The sequence below is a fragment of the Mercenaria mercenaria genome, chromosome 14 (assembly GCF_021730395.1).
Source record: "Mercenaria mercenaria strain notata chromosome 14, MADL_Memer_1, whole genome shotgun sequence".
NCBI classification, from domain to species: domain Eukaryota; kingdom Metazoa; phylum Mollusca; class Bivalvia; order Venerida; family Veneridae; genus Mercenaria; species Mercenaria mercenaria.
In genome coordinates this window covers 35,015,125-35,041,324 of record NC_069374.1, presented here as the reverse complement: position 1 = coordinate 35,041,324, position 26,200 = coordinate 35,015,125, and the positions used below count along the sequence as shown (strand labels likewise).

Genomic DNA, 26,200 nt, shown 5'->3' with positions numbered 1-26,200 from the left:
GACAAAATGTTTACTTTGGTTATTCCATCCACAGTACACGTCCTTTGGGGGTCACATCTTACTCTTGATTGTGGGTACAATGCTGTAGAATTATCCCCAAAGTATATCCAAAGATAGACTGAAACTGCTTAATCTGTATGATAGTCAGAAAATACAAAACTTAAATGTGTCATAATCAAATAAACCAGGATTTCAAATAATAGACAAACTCTAAAGATCTTAGTGATATTTTCAAATTGTTTCGTATACGGTAATAAATGAATAAATTAAACAAATATCCGAATTGGTTAGAAAATACTCCCGAAACAGCGGAAGTCATTGTAAACACTGCCTGCTGGAATGCGGAAGGGAACGTTAAACGAAACCCAAGATAACTTTCAACTGTGGGAATGTTTCATAAGGTGGTTTATAACAAGAAATTATTCAGTATAATCCGCCGAGATAAAGGGTAATTTTCCAATATTACATGTATAAGCATGTATAATGTGGATTTATTTCTGCTCTGACTCTTCTAGTTCTGTGGGTCAGAACTGCGATAAAGTCTGTTCCAAACCTTTGAAATTGAAATAAATTCAGGATTTTATACGGTTACACATCTGCGTATAAGATTTTTTTTTTTTTGGAAAAGATTAAAGAAGGCATTTTAAAAGTGGTATCGTCGTTAGCTTCGTTATTTACAGCGTCTACCCTTTTTGGTCTTCTTTCCGACTCGATAATAATATTATTTCGTTTTCTCTACATAAAAGTGTAATAAACTGGCCAAGTAAGACAATTAAAGGAATAATATTTTTAGAAAATATTTACATCCTAATAGTAGACAAAACACTTCGCTTAACTCTGATTTTCTTCTTAAATTCATTTTGAAATTAATTTTGGGGATAGAAAATGAAACAGCTTACATTGTGTTAATGTATCATTTAATAAAACAAGACTATTTGATGCCCTTCCACCTAATACTAGCTTACATACCAATCTTTTTGTTGAAAACGGGGCACAATTTTGCTTAAATGTATGCCATAGGTATGAAACCTGCCAAGTGAAGTCATCCCATGATGTCAAAGACGTGTGGAGAATCTGAAAACATTTGGTCCAGTAATTCCTGAGAAACATGCCTACTAGACTAGCTCCTAGACTATGATAATTATACCCTTTTACATTTTTTATGATTGAATGTAGAGAACTGAGCCAGTCTATATCCTATGTCCAGTATCATAATTTTAACATCATTCCTCTGTGAAAATCTCTAAAATCGACTGGCTTTTGTTCTAAGAAATTGAATTCGACAAAAAAGTGGAAATTTTAAAATGAAAAAAAAAAATTCTTTTTATTATCATTCTAGTGGCTAGTCTACATGCATACATGAAAAACCGTCACAGAATATCTAAGTTGAGCTACAGCAACATTACTTGCCACCTGAGGTCATCTCATGATGCCGAAGACATGTGTGAGTTAGAAAGCATTTGGCCTGTTAGTTTTTGAGAAACCTGCTTATATGTACTAACAGTCGTGGGTTTACATTCCATTTTTTTTTTTTTAATATATTCAAATTTTCTGAGAATGGATCAAGAGGATTTTTGCAAGTTCTTTACAGTAATGACTCTAACGACTGGCGTCTGCTTAATCAAATTTATGCAATTTCTAAATAAAAGGTATTTGACAAAAATACAAAAGTTATATTACTTGCCCCGTAGGGTCATCTTATGGTGATGAAGACATGTGTGAAGTTTGAACGCATTGGACCTTGTAGTTTCTGAAAAACCTGGTTATATGCACAATTTTAACATGAAATTCTATGTTAAAAAGGGGCATAATTTTGACAAAATAAATGCTAGAGTTATGTAACTTGTCAAGGGGGTCAACTCATGATGCCAAAGACACGTGTCTAGTTTGAAAGCATTTGGTCCGGTTAGAAACCTGCTTGCACGCAAAATCCTGAACCTTAGTGACGCGGACGCTGATGCCGACGAAAGGGTGACTAAAAAGGCTTTACTATTTGAAAAATTTCAAATAGTCCAGCTAGAAATCATTATGATTCTGCATATTGCATTTAGATTACTTGATTCCGTGACCGGCAGCTTTCAAGAAAGGCTTCTTATTTTTCATAAAACAAACATACTAGTATTAGCTATAAGACTTTGACTTTTTAAGACGTCCATATTTCTATATCTAAAAAGTTATTTGTTTATCCACATAAACTTTCGAAAAAAATGTATCAATTTCAAAACTTCATTTCACAAACTTAATAAATAAAACATAATATTCAATTATTTTATGTCAAATGAAAAACACATCGTTTGTCTAACGGAGGGCTTTTCCCCCTTATAAATCTATCAGAAAGTTTTTTGTTTTTTTCCCAGTTCCCAAATGAGTGTTACCTTTTAGAGTTTTGGCCGTTTTAAAATTGTTTTGCTAATTTGTATATTCATTTTGGTTATTAAAACATTTTAATTAATATTTTACACAAAAAATATCTTTACATAGATTTTGGTACTAAATTTGCAAATTTTCCCATTTATAACAATTTTCCGAGAGCATTTTCCCAATTCCACTGGTGATGGTGGCATTCCCAAAATGATTAAAAAGGCCTGGTAATACTGTAATATTAAATAATTTTATCAGAATACTGAAAATAAATTTTCTGATGAAACTTATTACACGACGCGGTGTGACAATGACAATAATATGTTGTACTATATATATCCTAATTCGTGAGTATTCATATATATTAAAAGCAACTTTAACAACTCGTGTCAACATTTGGTACAAGAAAAATAACAAGATATTGTAACAGAATAGTCGTATTAAAGTTCGGGCGCTGATGAATGACCAATCCGTACTTTGCATCTAAATATAGCAGTTATTGTATAACTATCAATATTTAATCAACGTCAAATGACCATAAAACTACGTTATCGTGACGATCAGTCATGTTAAGATTACGCTACCTTGATCGATTTGATCAATGTAAAATATTCCATTAAGGAGTGTCTCAAATACTTAATTTCTTTCAACTGAATAGAATTTGAACTATTTCAACAAGTTTAAACGTAGTTATATCGATTTTCATTTAAATATTCATAAGTATTTTGGTTTGTGTATTTTCAAATCAATTTGTTGACATTTTCCGCCATGTTAACGGTTACATACCACGTGAGGACATCTCCATGGATATCACGTGGAAGAATGAATTTGATTGGTTGAGATTCCCGCTACTTCGTGTTGGCATTCCATTCATCTCATAATCATAGGGGCTCCCAATGGGGCAAATATGAATCTAAACATTGCATCATCGGAAAATATTTTTCAAAGGTAACACTTTCACAAGCATCTAGGCAAGTATTCAACAGCTATCAGATCGAAAAGGTTAAAGAGAAAACAGTCAGTAGCTTTTAACAGCAAAATGTGATTAAAATGTGTATTTACGACGAAGAAAATGTTCAACCCGATCTTTATATTTTCGAAATACCCTTAGGCAACCTCTATTTACATTCGTCATGTGATAGTCAATGGAGAAACGTACTTGGCGCGAAGTTATTTGGCCATATGCCAGCTCATTATGTTGTGTACATGGGCGAGTCGATTTTGTTTTCATTGGAAAATTACCAAATACGTTTCTCCTATTTATAGCTAATTCAAAAATACAAGATTCAGGCATTTTAATTTGCAAAATATCCGAGCAATAGTATAAAAGAACATATTTAAATCCAAAAACAAGAGTTTCTGACTATAATTTGACGGATAAAAGCGATATATCTAAAACGTTGTAACCCGACTTCCCTACAGTTCTGGTATCTGAAATTAGACTCTACTTCTGACCCAGACGATATCGATACTTGAACGTTTGCCAAGTTTTCTTATTGGACCATTTGTACAACCTATTGTAAAACACTCTATGCTACCAACGAACAGTCAGATTATCATTAGCTACGAAATAGTAAAGACGTATTATTCCGTCGAATTAAGTACTTGGATTAATCGTTGAAACTTGAGGACATTATATAACTTCACGTTTTAAGTCATCATCTTACAAATAGTTAAAACGTGTCATTTGTGTGGACATTTTATTCTGACATATTGTTGAAGAGATTTTGTTGTACCACGTGGAGTTTGTTCATACTTCAACGAAATGGCTATGTTTCCAAACGCAACACATGGTTATATGCCATTTGTGAATGGAAAAAATAAACGATCAAAACTTCATGTGAATGGTGACAAACTTCACAAAGCGAGCAGCCGAAAACATGCCGCTCTTTCAGCTTCTCAGAAAATGTATCAGATCACCCTGAAGGACAAAAAGGGAAACACCTACAAATGTATTGTTAAAACTGATGGTACAAAATCTCTACCGGAGTTATGCCAGACCAAACTAAACGTAGCTACCGCGCACAAATCTATGCCGGACATTACGGCGGTCAACAGTCCGTCAAAACAGAGACAAGTGTTGTCGGAGAAAATTGACGCATTAAACAGCATTAGTGAAAGTGGCGAAAGTTTTTCCACATCTCTAGATCTGCGTAACTGTGGCAAAAAAGAAGGACTTTTGAGTGCCTTTATTCGGTTCATCAAAGAAAAAACTGGTAAACATGAAAAGAATTCACAAAAAGAATCTAAAAGCAAAACAAACGGGAAATCTAAACGTAAACCACGTGATCTGTCTCAAAGAAAACGACAGAGAACGGTGTCTGCGATGTCAAACTTGGACCCTATCCAAGAGTCTCCAAATGAACACGAGTATGAGGATTACAGTGACGATAACGATTCCTACACCCACTACAGCAGTAGTTTTTCCTCGGACTGTGACTCAGTTTCTTCACAAATGTCTTGTAACATTGAACCGGTCTCGACTTCTTCAAAGTCTTGATGAAAACTTTAAAACTTAGGAATTACGAGTTTCGAATTCAGTTTTAACTTATTTCAGTTGCTCAAGCCTTAAGTTATTGCTAAGTTTGCGTTGCGCCACTGAGTACCGCCAGAGACGAGGGGGCACGGAGGAAAACGGGGACACTCCATCTAGAGGGTGGAGTTTCTGGGAGAACATATCAACTTCAGTTATGTTCAAAGGAAACGGTCTGTGGGCCGTTTCAAATGTGTTCAAAACATTTGCCATACATTCTCGTTCAATTTTCACCATCGTGGTTGAATAACTGATTAAAGAAACGTTATGTGCAGTGCCTGTTAGAGCTGTTTTGGGAAGCCGCGGCTCAAGCTCAATGAGCCCAAATGACTCCGATCGTTTGAAGTTTCCTTGGAATTGAACAGTTAGCTCATAACGGCGCAGCCCAACATCTGCGGACCAATATTTATAGAGTATTTCCACGCTTCCAGTCTGTGCTATGCAATGGCAGCTAAAAGCTATTAACTCTGTGAGAAACTTTTGACTCAAAAAGTTGTCTTTTCATGTGGGGGAAAAAAAACATTCAAAATGTGCTATTTCTTAACATCGTACGCTTCAAGGTGCTACACGACTCCACACTGAATTATTTATTTGTATAATTGTTGAGAAAATGTCATAGCATTTCATTTTATGCATTTTCATTGAAAATCATGATTATTTATTTCATCTACCTTCACCTCATGCTACATGGCTGACTGAGAGATATACATGTGAACTTATTTATTCGGTTAAGTTTTATTGTATAGAAGATATTCTTATTTGCTTTAAATATTTTAACGTTTTGTGTTTTTTTTTTAAAGTGATATTTTAAAATGTTTAATGAAAATACTACGAAGTGCAGCAGATGAAAAACTTGTGTTCAAACATTAAACATTAAATTCTGAACTTTTCTGTCACCGACTTTAAACTCGTATCTTTGGCGCACAAATCTGAAAAATGTCGTAAAAAGGCTAGAAAACGAAGTCGCAATACAATATCGATTTGCGTAGGCAGCTAAGGACATCTGTAACAAAACGCTGAATCAATTTCCCCCCATTTTATACATCGAGTAAAAGTCGATGAAAAACTAAAAAAAAAAACCTATAACGTGTTTTTACGAATGAAAAAAAAAAAAATTAAAACAAAACATGATCATGTCTAAAATACTTGTAATTCTTGTACTTTTTTTTTTTTGGCTCCAAGCAAAATTTAGTTATCAGACATTCGTCTGGAAAACATCTCCAGAATATCAGATATTCCATGAGGTCACTGGAACAAATTGGGAAACGTTCGTCTGCTACATGCGAAATCGATAGAATCAAAATGCGCGGGAAGTTATCATTTCAGCTAGAATCTAACTTGATTTGATAAGTATTTAAAAAAAAAATTATTTACTTGAACATTGTTTATCAGAACATTGTTTTTTGTATTATAATTTAACCTACTTGTCTTTCATATGAAATGTCACCTGATTCACTATTTTTGCTCTGTTTTTTTTAGACTGCACTAAAATATTTTGACACATCTTAAACTCATTTTTGCCAAATTATTCCGAAATCTGTTTTTATCATTCCAGTCTCTTAAATTGTCTTGTGAAGTAGAACTTTCTATTTAGAACATTAGACTGTCGATTTAAGTGTTTTTCTTCAAAGTCCTGTAATAATACATGTTTTCTTTTTAAATGTGGTACAATTGTTTGTTTGCCAAGGTGATGTTATATGTTAAGTTAGATTGTGGAACTGCCATTTCAATGCAACTATTATTGATTTATGTATTATGCGTGTTATATTAAAACTTACTATGTTTTGTTTAAAACGAGACAGTCTATAAAATTCGGGTCACAGTCTGTAAACATTTTTGCTTTAATAAAATTCAAACAAGAAAAAAAACACTTGAAAAAAAAAGACACTGTTATTTTTTTTTTGGATTGAAAATCAAAACTTATTTAAATGTATTGATAAATAGAGTAAAAAAATATAAATTCATCAAATAATACTTTGTTAAAAGAACATGAGAAGAAATACATATTGTGAAATATTGTTTTGCCTGTTGGAAAGCTTAAGCGTTGTTTATGTTTACTAGCTATTGTTGTTACTGTGCAATATCATGAAACATGTTTCAAACTTGTTACAATACCATGAATTATGAACAAAATTTGGAAAAGAAAAATGTCAGATAAAAAGTGACCATGAATAAAATAATTGAAAACCATTTACGAGTTGATTTTCCATTTAGTTACTTAGAATGTGAACTAGTTATATAGAAAAATGCCCCTACACACGCTTTCACAAAGCGATGTCCAGCCAGTATCTGACGAGCCACATTGAAATACGTTGAAATTTTGAGGAAAAAGTAACGAGGATACACTAAATCCGTCCGAGAGTTTCAGTTAAATCACTGAAAACCCCACCCATTACACAGAGCGAAATTTCGACGGGAAATGAATCTGGTTTACGTCTTTGAGCTGTTGGACAATTCTTTCATTTTGGCCAAGGGCCAGTTAGGCAGTATGTTTCGAATCCAACAGTACTTGGTACTAGAACCCGGTATCATTTCAGTTTACTGTCTTATACAACCCCATGAAAACCAACATTCCATACTTGTTTAATGTGTAAATTGTCACCCGACTTGTCCGGTACATTTCCCTTCCGAAACAGTGATTCATTATATTTTGAATTTATTAAAAAAAACAAAACATTTTAATAATATAGTTGCGGTTTATTACACGACAACTTTATGAAAATTCTGTTTGATAGTTTTCCATTTTCTCATTTCCTCCTGCATAAATTATCTCATTAACCGATGATGATGTTAAAGAAAAGTCACTCGGATCATGAAAGTGACACATTTTGTGATGAATGAACTTTAAAGAGCGGCGTTCCTTGTTCGTTATTTGGGCCACTGGGTCAATGCATTGAAGCGCAGAGTGTTGAATTTCAAATATTCAGATGTTATTTCGCGCACTGTTTTAACCCCGTAGAAAGGATGTAGGAATCATGGCTTGCTAGATATCTGTGCTAATCATATACATCCGTGCGTTCTTTTAAACTGTATAAGCATGAATTCAGGATGATCATGTTTTTGTAAATCTCAACAAAACTGACAAATCTATTAGAGTATTTTAAAATGAAAAGAACTGAGCAAGAAACTGACGGAAGCCCCCACTCCACCCCTCTCTCTCACTCCAAGATAAACAAACTACAATCTGACGGGTTCATTATGTGGTATATTTAAGTAAAAACGAGAGAAATTGTTGAAAACTTGTTATAGATAAGACATCGGATTCAGCGAAAAAAAAAAGAGTTCTACCAGCTAGCCTCGGATCTGCTGTTTGTTCTGACCCCTAAATGTTTGTCTCAAGTGCTTCTCGCCATGTTTATTGCAAGTATCTGACTTCCTCGCAGAAGTCAGATCTGGACTTTGATGAATTTCTCTTAGGTACAACATCATCGAGACCTATGCTGTGAGGTCAACCCTGGCATCTAAAAAGGCTCTGTTACGATATACATGTGACTAACAATTGGCTTATGATCTTTTTTTGCAGAACGGATGGGACAAATAAACACCTGTCTTAAGAATCTATTAAATATACAGTTCTGTATTTTCGTAAACAACGACCTAACTATGTAAAGGTATTTTACCTTTACAACATTGAAACGAGTGAACTGATGCAAGATTCACTCTTCTGTAAAAGATCTGAAAATCTGTCTGCTGTCCCGACGATTGAATCATCTTTTTTTTATCAATCAATGACTTAACACAAATTCAAACACATCCAATCAGGATTGAAACACTGACCTCGTGACCTACATTAAGGTCGCCTTTGCGCATGATCATAATATTGGTAACCATAGCAGTTACCGCGCGCGGGTAATTTTCCGTTGCGCGCGCCGCCTCTTGGAATGCAGTAGTTACTATTTTCGGATCAGTAGTAGAAAATGCGTGTATACATATCGGATTTTCGATCACTCCTTGCGCTCTCAAGAGTAAAGTTGAACTAACAATTGTTGAGTGCCGGAATAAAAATTATTGAATGTTTACTTGGTCCTGACTATGTTAACATTTTTGTATTGACATGAATGATTTTTATACAGTCGTATATACTAAATACATTAGCTCCTTTTTTTTTGGCAGTTTGTTAAAATTAACTACAGCATGTATGATAAAGATAATGTTCCATGTCTATATATGCATTTTTTTTATAAATTATCATTCAATAGTTTATTACAAAAATACTGAAAAAAGTCTCTCTGATGCATTCATAGTTAAAATTTTATATAAAAACCTGCCCCAGCGCCATCTTCTGGCTTTTACATGGCAAGGAAAATCAAGTCTTTCATTCTTGTCCTTTCCTTAATATCATGTTAACTAGTTGTTATAATTGTACAAATCTATGCTATGTGCTGGGAATAAACCAACTGGGGGGTCTAGTCACCTTTAAACCCATGAAAACATCGAGCGCATATTAAAGACGCTGATCTATATTAATCATATAAAATTAATAAGAATGCCCTTCTACAGGCAACTACACACAACAGTAAATGAACAAGTCTCCTCTGGTGTTACTTGGTCAGTTTTATGTTCAGTAGCTATTTGACTTCATACTCCGTAAACGGAAAACACCAGGGTACGTAAGAATTTGACATTTGAGCATCAAAGCAACAGAAACCCTTAGCCATCATGTAAAGTTTGAAAACTGTAGCTGACTGCAGTACCTTTTTTACGAAGAGATCAATTTCGATGCTACTGTGATCCTAATCTTTTATAAACTGACGCCCAAAGCAATAGAACTTTTCGTGTTTTTTTGGAACTAGTTTGAAGACTGAAGCTATTAATATTTTCCGACTCCGAGTCTGGACGGTCGAACAATGCCATACCACAATACGTCCTGGCTCTAGCCACCAGCATTGCACCTGTTTGCTCTTCTGAGTAACTCAGAACCATGAACAAGAAGAGACTTCTGACAATATTCTTTAGGTGTTTAATAGTTGAAATGACTTTCGCAATGAGTTGATTCTTTTGAAAAACAAATAGCTCTTTTTACATCAAAACATTCGCCACGTTGCGCAACAAATTTACGAGCTACAGTCAGTTTTCATATAATTGCATATCATGCGGTATAAAGCAGTTAACCGAATTCTACACACAGAGCTACTTACGGTTATTACGCAAGAAATTATTCCCTTCAGACAGACATAAAGTTGTTTTACCATAATAAAATTTGCATCAAAGAACCTAATATGAAAATCGCAACAAACTGCAACTTAATGGAAAGAGGATCAATAAAACTTGAAATGATCATGTACAGCTAAACCTTCCTTAATGGGCACCTGTATTAAGCAGTAACTTCTCTTAAGCAGCCACCTGATTTAAGCAGTCCGACTGGTTTTGCTCCCTTGGCTGGCGGCTTAATACAGATTTGACGGTATACCGTAACAAGAGTGCCAGCACTGTTATGTGCAGTCTTTATACTTTACCCCGGTGCATTACTTGAATTTTAACAGGTGCTTTAAGCAACTGTTGCTCCGTAATGAGGTGCACAATGTCGCGATTAAAATCATAAAAACTAAAACATATCAACGACAAAGCAATAACGGCAGAACTCTGGTCGGTGCTGTATCAGAGATACACCAATACGGCTCCATGTTCTAAAACAATATACTGCACTCTTTGCTGCACTGACGGATTATAAGTTCTATACTGTCTGGAAAAACCACACAATCGATTCAGGATTGGCAAATTGCTCCACAGACTTGGCATCGCTCCCTGTGTAACTGTGCATATATATGCAACTAAGTACAAGAGTGCAAGAAATATGCAATAAATGAACTTCTTTTCCCTAGAAATGCATATCACTTAACTGTATTGCTTATACCAGGCTTACGCAAGGATCGTACAGCAAAACATAACTGTCTGGCACAATGAAGGACGCTGTAGAAGTGGGTGATAAATCAAGGTGATGGTACAGTTACAGTACAACATGTACTCGCGGACATTTACTTTACAACCTTGCCTGTTCCGTACTAAGGATCGTGTACTGTCACTTCCCATTCAGCACTGCATACTGGATAAAACATCACTTGTCGTTTATAACAACAATTACGACGAAACAATAAGAATGGAAAATGCAAACTTCAGTAGAAAATGATATAATGAAAACACTAGTCTTGCTTAAACGCCATCTAAAATCCGTTTACAAGAACATAAGGGTTATAAAGTTGCAAGTAACTAGAAATTTACTAAATACGGCTGGCAGCCTTAAAGACATTTGCTGCAGTTTCTTGTATGAGAGATGGGACAAAAATTTCGCAATAATAGAATTTGTTCAAACTTTGTATATGAACAGTTTCGTGTTAGAAAAAGAAAAATGCAAAAACAATCAAATGTCGCCGTGCTTATTTAGGAGTTATCTGCCCTTAAAACTGTTTTTTTTCTTCAAATTTGCATATTCAAGGGCAGATAACTCCTGAACAAGCATATGGTGACCTTCGATTTTTTTTTCATAATTCTGTTTCTAACATGATACTATGCTCATATACAAAGTTTGAACATATTCTTTTATTGGGAAATTTTTACCCAAAACTGCCACATGCGTCCTTAACTTCTAGGCCGACTACTTATGGTAAGTAATTACTCAAAGAGAAATTACAGATTAAGTTACGAAAGGATATGTCTGACAATTTGCATAAGGATACCTATAGTTTGTGATTTTTTTTCAGAAAATCGACTTCGTAACAACTACAGGGTACCATCAAAAGCTTGAATGACTGGCAAAATTAACAATTTCAAACAAATTTCATAAACAAAATACATACTTAAAAAGTGTCTGTTCAAAAATGCTCACATCTTGTTAGTGTATTGTCAGATGTAACATGAACATTTTTGCCGTTTGATATCTAAATAAAAATGTGTTAAATCTGGTTTCATGTGCAAAAAGTATCCAGGTATTTAAACTATTTCCCCAGTGGCTAAATACGTACACATAAACAAAACAATGCCAAAATGTCATTCAAGTTCAAGATTCCAACATTCTCATTTTTATCGTTTATTTTAGGAAGAAATATGAGCAACATACTTAGATCATTGCGCGAAAGCATGATTACATCTTGGCATGAACATCGAAAACCTCGTGCGGACAAAGCCGTTCAAGCATACGACGAAGAAAGCAATTGCTCGCGCAACCCCTTCAAATAAACACCCTTAAGATTCAAGCTCCGCTTGTGGAAGCCAACTAGGTCTGGAATTTACTCAAATATTTCCTTCTGTAGCAAAGCATAAGTTGAAACGCGGGGAGAATCTTCCCCATTTGCCAACGTTCCGGCCGTCTTCTTCCGCACGTGAAAAACATGCTCTATATGTCAAAACATCTTGGCAAACGAGAAGAACGATATATTTATTAACTTTCCCGCATTTTTCTTTCTTTCCACAGACACATCACCTTTGTTTACATATGCTTCTTACAGGATTCTAAGTCTTAGGAATGTATGAATCATGAAAAGTTCTAAGTACATTTTAAAGGTGTATTATGTCTGTTGGAGGCATGTAATCATCACAGGTGCCGGAAAAGAGATAAAATAATTTTAAGATATAAACTTCTTAGAATAGCATACCACAGGAATGAACAGAAATAAAGAAAACGGATGTTCCAACAAATATAGCGCTCTTAGATCAGAAACTAAGCATTTTAGATGTGTTGAACTTTTTTATAGCGTAAAAAGTGCAAATCATTAAAACGTCAGTTTATAAAACTTGTGCAAGACATGAAGCTGCTTTTTGCTTTGTGAACTTGGTCCAAACGGACAGAAAGACATGCACCCACGGCCTAAACCACAGAAATACCCTCTAACAATTAAGACGAAGATAAACATTCATTTATCGCTTATGAAATACCCATGCACATACCCCTATAATTTCCTTACGCAAAACTGCGTAATTACCAAGGAAGTTTTGTACTAATTCTACGTACAAAGATGAATCATATCTTAATGCCTTCTTGGAAACATAAAATTGAGCCGCACTATGAGAAAACCAACACAGTGCAATTGCGACCAGCATGGATCCAGACCAGCCTGCGCATCCGCGCAGTCTGGACAAGATCCATGCTGTTCGCTAACGGTTTCTCTAATTGCAATAGGCTTTGAAAGCGAACAACATGGATCCTGACCAGACTGTGCAGGCTGGTCTGGATCCATGCTGGTCGCAAATGCACTATGTTGGTTTTCTCATGGTACGGCTCATATCATAAATACGTACTGTGAGGAAATAAAGGTTTTTCCAACGACGGGGGTTCTGTATTTCCTGCCAAGGAAAAAACCTCAAACAGCTGGTGATTATTAATAAAGTTTTAAGGTAGTGGACCTGTAATGCCATTCGGTAATTTTCGTTCGATTCCGTGTTCTAATGCTATTTCGGCATTTTCCGGTTGCTAATGTAGTCCATACGAACAACCAGCCGGAAAATGCCGACATCATATACGAAAAATACAGAATCATACGGAAATTGCCGAATGTTATCACGGATCCACTACCTTACTTAAAGGGGATATTACAATTGTTACAAGGTAAAAAGAATAATGTCATAAAAGTAACAAAATTCCAACCATATAAATTTATAATACATTGTCAAAAAAGCATAATTCTTGAGAAAGAGCGATAGATTTACTCACATGACTTGCATCTTCCCTTGTTATACAATAGGCAAGACATTAAATTATCGTTTACAACGCACCCATGATTAGAAAAGAACTAATTTTGACATAAACACCAGTTTTGTTAATGTATCTTGTGAGTAAAATCATGTGAGTTTTATTTGTGTGTTTATGCAATAAAATTTAAAGAACGAGGGGTGGCCGGGAAGTACGTACGAGAGGGGTGTCTGGCCGTCAGGTAAATTGCTGGTGACTCTACATTCGTAGTCGACGTATTTACCGACTGATAATACTTTATTTCCTTACATCATCGAAGTATGCGAGTTCAAGTGTGCATTTCGTGGTACTAGTATTTAACGACTGATCATAATCTTTTAAGTGCTAAGTCAAAATAAAAGCAAAATAAAACATTGACAGTATTTTGCGAACCATTTTACAATCTAAAAATATAGGTAACATGTAACAGATTTATAGGTGAATTGTCAAAATGCGATCTTGTGATATCCGCTGACAATAATATACTATATATGTTATAATATGTTATAACAATTTGGTTAAACAAGATAATTTCATGCAGAGTCCTGGTCCCGTGTTCACAAAACATTTTCAGTCTCAGCTGAGTTTGATGAACAAATTTTATTTGTCATTTATATCTAAACAGCATGTTTAAAACTAAATTTTAAGTTAATAACTATTTTCAAACGGCTATTCAGTATTCATGGTCAGTCTCAGTTGGAATTTAACCTTGAAGTTTTAATAAAACTGATATTAAAATTTCAAACTCGAACTCAGCTGAGACCGAAAAATGTTTTGTGAACACAGGGCCAGATGGTATTCTATAAAAAATCAAATGTAGGTATATTTCAATATTTTTTTTATCAGCCCTTTAAAATCTTTTACTTATGCACCATTGAAAACCTGATTTTTGGGGGTACATCAAATCTGCGAAATAATGGCGCAAACCTATCACGTTGAAAACTACAATGTCATGTACAGACATAAACGTTCTTGATTTGGAAACTATATGCTTCAGAATTTCCCAATTAGGAAATTTAATGACCTTCAAATCTTAAAGCATATGAGCCGTGCCATGAGAAAACCAACATAGTGGGTTTGCGACCAGCATCCGCGCAGTCTGGTCAGGATCCATGCTGTTCGCTTTCAAAGCCTATTGCAATTAGAGAAACTGTTAGCGAACAGCATGGATCCTGACCAGACTGCGCGGATGCGCAGGCTGGTCTGGATCCATGCTGATCGCAAAGCCACTATTGGTTTTCCCATGGCACGGCTCATATTATAATTGGTATCATACAGCAACCAGGCACTAGGGCAATTATCATCTAGGTTTTGAGTACTGTGGAAAGGAACTGTTCAAACAAATTTGCTGAGCTTTCAGCTTTAAAAATACATACATAAACGCAACACAAACTTTCCATAGAATTTCATGTAAAACTTTTCATTAGATTCATTTTCTCAACATAATTGTCTAACCGACAGCTTACTGAGAATAGACAAGACATGCCTAATATGCTGAGAAAAACCCTCTATTTCTGCTGAGAAAAAAACCTATTTCATCTCGGTACCACTTGACCACCACAACGACCTCTTTCAGAGCTGTTGCTCATGGCCTCACCGGAAGTGTAAAAAAAGATGACTCTATATGGGTCATGAAGTACCGTATAGTGGTTCATATTAATTCGTGGTGTCTAATCATTTTGTTCCGTATTTTTGCCAAATCTTTTTAATGAAATAGATACCTTTCTTATAATAGAACTATTTTTTACGGCGACCAATCTTGAAAAAGACCATTTGACGTTTAGTAAAAACCTCACTTTAAATATTTAGTTGTTTTTAGCTTGTCCGATCACAGGAGGAAATAAATGAAATCTACAAGAGGCGGTTGACCATTGTCTTATAAAAGCAAAGCCAAGGTAACGCCTCTCGGATCTCGGTTTATAATTACCTTTTTTCCAGTTGTCAAGAAATAGATCGGTTCACAACATCTTTTTTATTGTATTTTATTTTTAGCTCGACTAGTCGAAGAATATGGGAGCTGTTCTACTCTCGCCCCGGTGTCGGCGTTAGCATGAGCGTCACACAAATGTTAAAGTTTGCGAACCACCCCAAATATTTTCAAAGCCAATTGAGATATTGCTTTCAAATTTTGCATACTTGTTTACCCCATTCTGTAAACAGGAGCAGACAACTCTATCAAGCATTTTGACTGAATTATGACCCCTAGGCCTTTTCAACTTAGAATATGCTTATTGGAATGTTAAAGTTTGCGTACCACCCCAAATATTTTCAAAGTCCTTTGAGATATTGCTTTCATATTTTGCGTACTTGTTTACCATCGTGACCCCAGTCTGTAAACAGGAGCAGACAACTCTATCAAGCATTTTGACTGAATTATGGCCCCTTTTCGACTTTGAATATGCTTATTGGAATGTTAAAGTTTGGTACCACCCTAATATTTTTCCAAGTCCATTGAGATATGCGTTCATATTTTGCATAGTTGTTTAAAATCATGACCTCAGTCTGTAAACAGGAGCAGACAACTCTATCAAGCATTTTGACGGAATATGGCTCCCTTTTCGTCTTGGAATATGTTTATTGGATTGTTAAAATTTTACTAATAGCTTATATTATACTACCAAGCACTGAGAATAGTCGAGCGTGCTGTCAACTGACAGCTGTTGTTTTTAAAAATGTTTTAGAAATAAAATGACATGTATAGTATAAATAACAGAAATATTAATTAAAGTAAGCTATGCTTACCCGTCTCTTGTAATTCTGTTAAGAATGACATATGTATTTTAATAAGATTTTATTATGTTTTATTGTGACATACATATGATGAGACGTAAATAAACTATTGAATTGAAATGAATATTTTCCATTTTATTTTAAATACTGTTTTGTCATTTCAAACTGAAACATTATTTGGCAGTCAATGTACAATTTGAAACCCGGATGTTTACAAAATTAATGTTGGTAAATACTGACTGACGGCGCTTGTTTACAAACAAAGCGACGTGTATTAACGAAAGGAAAGTGGCAATTATCGCTACTTGTCAGGTATATAGGCCTATGCTAAGAGTCGATATTATAGATTTCTTTTCCTTTGTTTTCGTAAATAAAGCTAATAGGTCTCGAAACTATATTAACGTGTTGATTCCAATATCGACCATAGGTAAAAATACTTAATTTGCTTAAAAAATGACCATAATAATGTACATGTTTTTACGAAAGATACTGAAAGTGAAAATGAACCGGTTTTTTTACAAATGAAAGACATACTTTCCCAGGCTATGTACGGAACCACAGGGTGCCCATTAATTGCGGATCAAAGCTCTTTTGCTTAACTAATGACATAACTTAAGCTTTTACTATGAAAACCAATTCAACAGTGATTCAACAAAACTTAAAATGTTTCTACTATCGAACTAAAATGACTTCATGAACTTCTTTAGAAACTATACTAGACCGGGACTGTTTGTCTGACCGATATAAAACATAAACAAAATATTTCACCAATAAAATGTACATAAAGTTTCATACTTCGAATGCGACTATTCATGACTATGAAAAGCACACATGACTAACGACTGTATTATCAAACAATATCTTCCCTAGTACAAGTCATATATGCGATGTGGGAAAGACCTTCATTAAATCTAACCATACTTTATGACTTGCCTGTCAACAAACCTACCAAAGTTTAACATATCTTCCTTTAAGCGAAATTTTCTCACTGATACAAGTGCAGTTTGATAAATCAATTTTAGAGGTAATACAAGGTGTGCTCTTACAAATTTATGTATATAAAATATTTCACTTACGTTCACGAGGTAGATGAATGAAAACCGCATTCTACTATATAACCTGTTACATATAATGCTCTGGTTTCATGATGTCAAATATAAAAAAAGACAGCACATGACTTGTTATCATAAGTTTTTCAAACCATTAATACAGAATGTATCGCAAAGTAAGTATCAATCGAGGGGTCGTGGGTTCGAGACCGACTGGGGTCACGGCCATGACTTCTCATATGACACCAGTACTGTTGTTTTTTTCCAGGAAGCGGACTCGTGAGTGGTTCCAATAAGCTTGAAGTTTTCATCACAATCGAGCTAAAACAAATTACTATAAACTAAATGTGGGGATTATGTATAGACACTATTTTTCATTTTATTTTTCTCGTCAGTCCTCCCTTTGTTCTATTTTTTTTCTTAATGATTATCACCTTCGTCTTCACCATCATCCTCGTCATCATCGTAAAAACAACAGAAGTAGCAATTATAAATGCAGTATTATCAGCAGGTATATACTTCGTTGATTATAAGCAAATAGACCTATAGCAGAAAGTGATATATAGTATTTTTGAAGGTAAAATTATTACACCTATTTCACTGGCGCGGTTTCTGTAGTCTCCACAAACAGAGAAAAAAAAGGAGATGTTTCTCAATAGAAAAATGTATACAAACATTACATGTACATATTGACTGATGCCGCACACATACCTCAGAAGTACGTTGCCTCCACTTATGACATTAAAAATAATAACAGAATAAAGGTCAACATTTTCCAAAAAAAAAACAAAAACACTTGACTTTTTTCAGGTATTTGTTTGTGTAAGAACCTATATGACTTTTACATCAATATGTCAGTTATGTAACGGCGGTTGATGAACTTTGATGTTCTCTGCAAGTAACATAAAGGTTAAGTGAAGAAATGTCAAATCATATTTCATACGTACACTGGCATCCGACAAATCGCAAAAAAAATCATCCGTCTCACCCGGGGATTGAACTCAACGACCCTTGCTCTTCCTACTGAGCTAGGAGAGCGGTTTCACGATCATTTCATATTATGAATTCAGACGCACGTTATGGTAGACAGACGTTCAAGTTACACAAGAGTCGGAAAAAATCCTTGGAATGTATTTGAAAAATCTGATAAAGTACAAGCAGGCTGGGGCGTGAGACTGGACCCTCATCTCAACTCAATCTGGCGGATGTACATGATCTACCGTACAAATATACGCGCAGCATAATATGAGCCATGCCATGGGAAAACCAACATAGTGGGTTTGCGACCAGCATGGAGCCTGACCAGACTGCGCTTTTAAAGCCTATTGGAATTGGAGAAACTGTTAGCGAACAGCATGGATCCTGACCAGACTGCGCGGATGCGCAGGCTGGTCTGGATCCATGCTGGTCGCAAACCCACTATGTTGGTTTTCCCATGGCACGGCTCATATATAGGATACACAGTTTCAATCAGCCTCACTAAGGGCATAGAATCCTTCATGTAATCCAGCTGAGTTATGGAAGGTCAGTAGGTCTACCCAGGTGTCCGCTGCACGGAGGGGCACCTGGGGTCTTTCTCCACCACGGATAGCTAAAACGTCTCCATATGACCTGTACTTATGTCGTACTTGACGTTAAACCTAACAACTAACAAAAACATTTTTTTAAAAACTGAATCAGATTGATCTCAACTAATCTTAAAGAATACTGACATGCTACAAGATACTAATACCACTGTTCTTGTTCTCCTGGGAAACGGATTCAAACTTACACGATCAAACTTAAAGAATAAAATTAAGGTTAATGAATGTTTGGATATTGTCAGATTTCGGACACGACCAATTATTACTATATGACTAACTTTATTATCAAACAAACCCTACCTATGTATATATTGTTTAAATTTCGGATGAAGTTTGTAATATTACGAAACATTTACTGCGGATCTACTTTTTTCACACACTTTTTCATGTTTTGATAGATCTTTTCATACCTAAATAGGATCCTGTGGTTTTCGAAACACCATTTTACGCAAGTCTGTGGTTTGCAAATAAAAATCATATTATAATCATATGCTTACAAGTACAAAAACCAAATTGATCTGCGGTTAAATATAATTTTCTTTTCTGTGCGAACTGAAACTCAGGCCAACACAAACCATTTGTTGTTAAACAATAGCTGTTGTTTATTTACAAAAAAAAAAAATGATTCACACTAATGTAGATGGTTAGTAACTCTCCGTATTTACTCTCAGGTGATGATTAAACATCTACGATAGAACCGTAAATGATTCATCCTTAATCGATAACAAATTTTCTCCTCTAGGAAAATTGACAAGATGTTAACAGCTTTTATTTCCAGCCTGTATGACCTTTAAGACATTTGTCCAGCCAACATTATGTGAATTTTGTGGAAGATTCTGACTGTTAATAAACAATCTTGTTCACAACCCGAAATCAACAGACAGGCAGCTACTTGATCTCAGAGTGCATGTTTTTTTTATATAAAATTTTCAAAACTCTTGCACAATAACAACTGGACATGCACGATAATAATGTATCATTAAACGTTCAGAATTACTACAATAAAATACCTTCGCGTTTTGACAAATTTGAAAAATGTTCAAAGCTATTGTCTCCACAACGTCTGCGGTGCAATAAAACAAGGAATGCACATGCAGCATCGTGACAAAACTATGATACTACTATATTTTTTTCTACTATATTTATAATCTATATATGTAGATAATTATTTGAAAAACTTCCATGAATCATGTCCTTGTGACAGTCTCATAAAAGGCTGCTTTGGTGAACAGATGTCTATATATAATGTTTTCTCATTACAGACGGTGTCATTACACGGTCAAAGTTTACCTCGTTAAAGTAATGAGACACAGACATGAACTACATGTATCAATAAAAATGGAAATGAATTTATTTGATAGTGATAATACAGTGACAAAAACTTATTTAGAAAGTTACAACACACTAAATAGCTGTTCTTCTTTATTCTATATAAATCGACATATTTCCAATGGCCGCAGCACACATCAGGACCCATTTTAAATGTATGTCATAACTTACATTTTCTTGAAGAATGTTGTCAGTGATGAATAAAAATCAAAAGAAAAGTGGAGGTCATGTCTGATGCAAGAAAAATATTTTCAGTCAAACACACAAACTGCAAAAGCTGAAAATGAGACCCCAAATTGTAGTGGTGGTGTATGCTCTAAGTGTCCGTGAAAATTCTGTCATGTTGATATTTCATTATGAAAATGCTACCTACATGTCAAGCACAGATCTGTCATGTGATTTTAGCAAAAAAGTTGCATACAAAATAAGGAAAATAGCTCTACAGAGCGAAAAACCTGAGGACTATTTGTATCCGCCATTATGCGACTACCATTTTTTTTCGCGCCATTTACCTATTTAGTGTTTGTATGCCTAGAAATTAACATGACATGCAACCCTTGCTCTTGGAACTTATAGATTTGTAGACACATTTGTTATTATGTTAATTTTTGACAATGAAGGACTAAGTTAACTTTCATATTTCCTTTGGTTGCGGGTTCGGGGGGTAGGGGGTGGGGGATGGGTACTACAAAGCATCATCAATAAATACAAGATAAAGGAAACTGAAAACAGAATTTTGTTTTCTTTTTTGTGTGTGTCTGGGGGATAGGTATAGGAGGGGAAAGAAGGACGTAAATTCAAATAAAACCTAGCAGGTAAAACAGATAATTCCTATGGTTTTAACATTCTTAAAGAATTTGGTCATCTTATCTATATTTGTGGCTAGGTAGTAAGAGGGGAAACAAACAATATTTCATTTTGGCCCAGCGCAGAGAATATAACATCAGTAAATACATGCTTAAACATTGTAAATGGTGTATTATTTTTGGTGTTACAGTTAGGACAATACCGCCCGAGGATTTGCTATACATAAAACTGTCATAATATATCATATTCAACATAGTGCCCCACTTTACACCAGGTCATCGACCTCCACGTATTAATGATGAACATGTATATATCATTTCTTATATACACAGGTAACATAACATTTTTATTCCCGTTAAAAGTTCGCCGCTTTCATCCTGTGGTTCAAAGTTCGCTGTTTTCCCATGCGGTTCAAGGTTGCCCATTTTCGAGAGAAAAAAAAACACGAGACGGTTACAAATGCTGCTGTAAAATGTCTTTAATCAGTTACACTAATCCAATCAACTTCATTTTCAAACTTCCAAACCATGTGTTCTGGGCAAACAAGAAAGATCCGGGTTGCCTATTAGTTTACTATCAACTTGAACCTAAATTCCCGCCCGCTTAGCTCAATAGGGAGAGCGCAGATGTACGGATCGCGGGGTCGTGGGTTCGATCCTCGGGGCGATGCGTATGTTCTCCGTGACGATCTGATAAAAGACATTATGCCTGACATCATTCGTCCTCCATCTCTGATTCATGTGGGGAAGTTGGCAGCTACTTGCGGAGAACAGATGTTTGTACTAGTACAGAATCCAGGAACACGGGTAAGGTTAACTGTCCACCTTTACATAACTGAATTACTGTTAAAATATAGAGGTTAAACCTCAAACAAACAAACTATCAATCTAAAGACTATTTCCCCTTGATTTTAAGTACTAAAAGTTACAACTCTTTCACACAAAACTTACTTGGCTGAAAAAGTTTGTATGTTGTAGATAAACTGCAGGAAACAAATATTGTATCTTTACTTTTCCATACACTAAAAACACTCACTAGTCTATTTATTTGTGGTTTAAGGACATTAATAATTAAAACGATTTTCAGTATAAATCATCTGTGTATCTATTTCGATTCATTTCTAAGAAATCGTATTTTACAGAGAATTAAAAAAAAACAAACAAACACGAAACTTTTAAAAACGCCCCTTCGTAAGTGACATCCTCAATACCAATGAGGAAGCATGGCTCGATAATTTCAAATAACAAACATCCGGGTATGAAGCGGCGAATCGGGAAGAGGGAAGTTTTTTTTTTGTTATGTGTTTTTTTTTTTTTTTGGCAGAGCTCGTCCAATCAACTATTTCGGTCAAGAACGAGATGTAGTATAACAAATAAAGTACTTTTAAAAAGGATAAACGAAAAAAAAAGCACATTCCTTGAAGAAAGATTAAAAACGAAACATCAACCTTCACTTTATAGCACGCACATTTTTTTTTCTCAAACAGATAGCGGTCAAGTCTCTCCTTTAAATAAGTGCACGGTATTCACTTGCAGACATCCGTGTCCACTGTTATAGGAAGCTTTAAAAGACGGATGATAAGCACGGACTTTAGCCGTGACAGTCTAAACATCATTAGTAGTACACTCAGTTCCAAAAGAAAGTGTGCACTTAGTTTTCTGTTATTTTTTCTCGGTTATTTTCATGAAAACTTATAATGTTTGGTACCAAAATTCAAATCAGTTCGGAAACAAATTGGTGTGCATTTTAGATTTTGAGTTATACCTGAGAGTTGGTGTATGAAAAAATGAAACAAAAACGTCGGGGAATTTTTTGAAATATTTAAACTTAAAAAGACTTTCTTTTGGAACTGAGTATAAATCCGAAACTTCATTCAATACGGTTTTTATTCTTACTGCAAATGCAAATTTTCCCGTGGGTATCGTATTTTCCCGCCAGTTCAAATACTACTACTATTGTACTTATTTACAAGCGGAAATGATTGTTATAATATGTTGTAATTTACGCAACATAAATTTTCCCGCTTCAATTTAAAGAAAACCGACCATTCATAAAAGCGGCGAAACAAGGCAAATTTAAAAAGATATCTTCCCTATGTTATCGTGTATCTTATCTGGAAAAAACAGCACAAGGCGTTTCAGTGCACACAAAAGTCGGTGAGACGAAATAGGTGTGCCAATTGAATAAATGAAGGAATTTAGTGAATTTTAAATGCGGCTCCTGGTACGAATAAAGCAGACATTCTTTTACTGTTTCTATCTCAATTAAGTCATGGTACCGTATTATGCTAGAATTTTATGCACATCTGGTCTTTCTGCGACTAGCGTTTGAAGATGACTAACTCGCAACGATCTATTTAAGTGAATTGCCCGCATTCTCAAAAAAAAAAAAAAAAAAAAACAATCCAAAATTTAACTCACAGAATTTGTATGCAGTGTATTTATGGATCTAAACTCTGTGATAACCGAAACGTTCTATTGCACGCAGACCATATACAGAGGGATCTTAAAGTCAGCCATATTTCAGATGTGTAACTTTAATTTTTCTTGAGTATATTAACTAAATGCATGGTGTCTACCATTTTATGACGAATAAATACAGCTTATCAAAGGAACGTTTTATGCAAATCATTGTTTTATTTCATCATTACTAAGTTGATTCAAATGTATTATCATGTTCTAAATTGAAATATGGCCATACCCTAAAATAGAAATGAAGTTTATATTTGGACATAAGACGGTTTTATAACACAGGTGACTTCAAAGGTAAAAAATCGAGCGTTTCATCCACTTTGTCTTAAATAATGAGTACAATTCGTTGTTATAGCCATATATGGTCACAAATTACACGTACGGGCACATCCGTACATTACTGTATTGTGTCAGAACATTATTTTCCCATTCATACGAAAATATATAGAGCATTGCAATGTCTCATTGTATATAAATAATGTACATTAGGTGTTCTATAACGATGATTCAGCTCATGAGCACAAAAACGAAACACGCCCCAGAATGAGAAAAACGAATATTAAATAGTAAACTGATGATTGCGGTCGATTGGAAAAAAAATATGTTAGTCTGATGAGCATTTCTCGATCACAGTGCTTTGTGATTCCTGTAGCCGAAATGCAATGAATACATATAAATTAAATTCATTTCTTTGTTTGATAGCTTCATGTATATATCTTCAGCTATTAAACCAAAAATTCTTGTTAAAAAGAAACTTTTTCTCAATCAGTAATTTTATTCGTAAAATATCTCGAAGTCACATTTCATGAAAACTGAATAATTTGGTGACATATAGGCGTTTTGGTGTAATTATTATCTTTGTGTATGATATACGCATGCCAAAACAACATATTTTTTACTTACTTACTCGCTTACTTATTTACAAATATATACATGTATGTGTCAGACTTTTATCGTACGGTTTTAAAAACCAATTTCGTGTTTTCTGTTTGGGAAACTGATTACAGTGATAACTGATCGCATGAAATTACATTCTGTAAGAATCATGCTGTTCAGTTGGTCGCACTATATTTTTTTTTTTATTTACGAACTCAAACTATTCGTTCGATCAGATGACTGTTGAGGAGTAGGCCAAATTCAAGGAGATCTTTTATAATATGATACAAAATATTTGGCAACAATATAATAGTATTTTCAGATATATCTCACAGTTTGGCTCTTTACCACATAAAAATTGCCACATACGCCTTGTTTTGAAATTGGACACCACGTCTAAATTAAGGTTACCGAGTCAAAAAGTTAATGCCCGTTAGCACAGTTGTAAAATTTCAAACACTATTAACTCAAGACAGTCACTCAAGCATCTCTTTTTCATACAATATCAATGGTTATTTCGGGGTCAAATTAGAAGAAAATGAGTATTGAAATGGGGCACTGGGTAGAAAAATACAGGTGAAATGCGAAAGGTCATGAAAGGTCACAATGTGGGTCCATTCCCCTGAGGGGACAGTGTCTCAACACGCTGACCTTGTGGAAATTCACCCAGTTTAGTAAGGCAGCCTGGAAAACCTGGGATGGGCTCGTGGGATGGGCTCATGGGATGGGATGGGATGGGCTGAAGGTCATGGGATCGTGGGCCCAAGGTCAGAGAAATATATAGTGAGAAACATGAATTAAAAGTTCAACTGGGCAATTTAGAGGTCAGCTAAGGATAACAGGGACACAGCCTGTAATTACAATTCCCAGAATGGGACTCGCACTGTATTGGCTGCCAAGAAGGGAAACATAGGAAGAAAATACCAACACTTAGTCTTCTAACTTGTTTGAATGTACTTCTATGGTTCCAATATAAGTGATGAAAAATTTATGGACTGCATTTTTTATCATAAGTAAAGCAAAAAAGCAATTACTTTGAACAAAATATAATCGTTTATTGTCCACTTGGTGTTAACATCAATTCTATTATAAGTTAAGCAAAGAAAAAGCAATTATTTGAACAAAATATAATCATTTATTGTCCACTTGGTGTTAATGTAAACATCTTTTTTTGTGATAAGTAGAACAAAAAAGTTATTTGGAACAAAATATGGTCTTTTATTGTCCGCTTTTTGTTAATGTAAACATCAAAATCTATTACCAATAAACTGAAAATTGCCATATGTTTGAGAATCCCCCTTTTTATATATTATAATATGTCTGATATATTAAATTCATTTCTGTCATCTTTTTTATTCTGAAATTTGTCAATAATTGTTTTCTCTTTATTTTCAGTAACTTTTTTTCAGAATTGATTGATCTTAAGTTCCCTTTCATATTTTCTCTCAAAATTAATTTTAATGAAACAAATTAATGTTGTAGGTTCATTCTCTGACTTGGGTTAGAGGTCAACTGCTGAATTCATCATTTTCTCCCTGTGACATATATACATGTAATTCTACCCTTTATCTTCATAATTCTTCATTATACCAAATTGTTTTGTTTTGATATTCAAATACATTTCTTCCACTATACAAGTCTACCTTTATTTCATAAAGGTATCACCTATAAATACACATGCAAGAAGTAATATATACACTTTTTAATTTTCATAATATTACTTAAAAGTATTACTGTTCTACGTGTTTTTATCTCTCATAATATTACTTTAAAATTATTACTGTTTTATTAAGTGTACT

At 34.7% G+C, this 26,200-nt stretch overlaps 1 protein-coding gene across 3 annotated transcripts in view; it reads right to left on the bottom strand.

Annotated features, from left to right (window-relative positions):
- Positions 1 to 26,200, bottom strand: part of LOC123527245 (nucleolar complex protein 2 homolog) — a 162,129-nt gene that overhangs the window by 43,468 nt on the left and 92,461 nt on the right. For 2 of the 3 annotated variants that reach the window (XM_053523260.1, XM_053523259.1), the window contains exon 13: positions 13,127 to 13,171. The exons of the other annotated variant lie outside the window; for it this stretch is intronic. In XM_053523260.1, the coding sequence (XP_053379235.1) occupies positions 13,127 to 13,171 (45 nt within the window). The remainder of the gene's footprint in view (positions 1 to 13,126; positions 13,172 to 26,200) is intronic. 3 annotated transcript variants of the gene reach the window in all.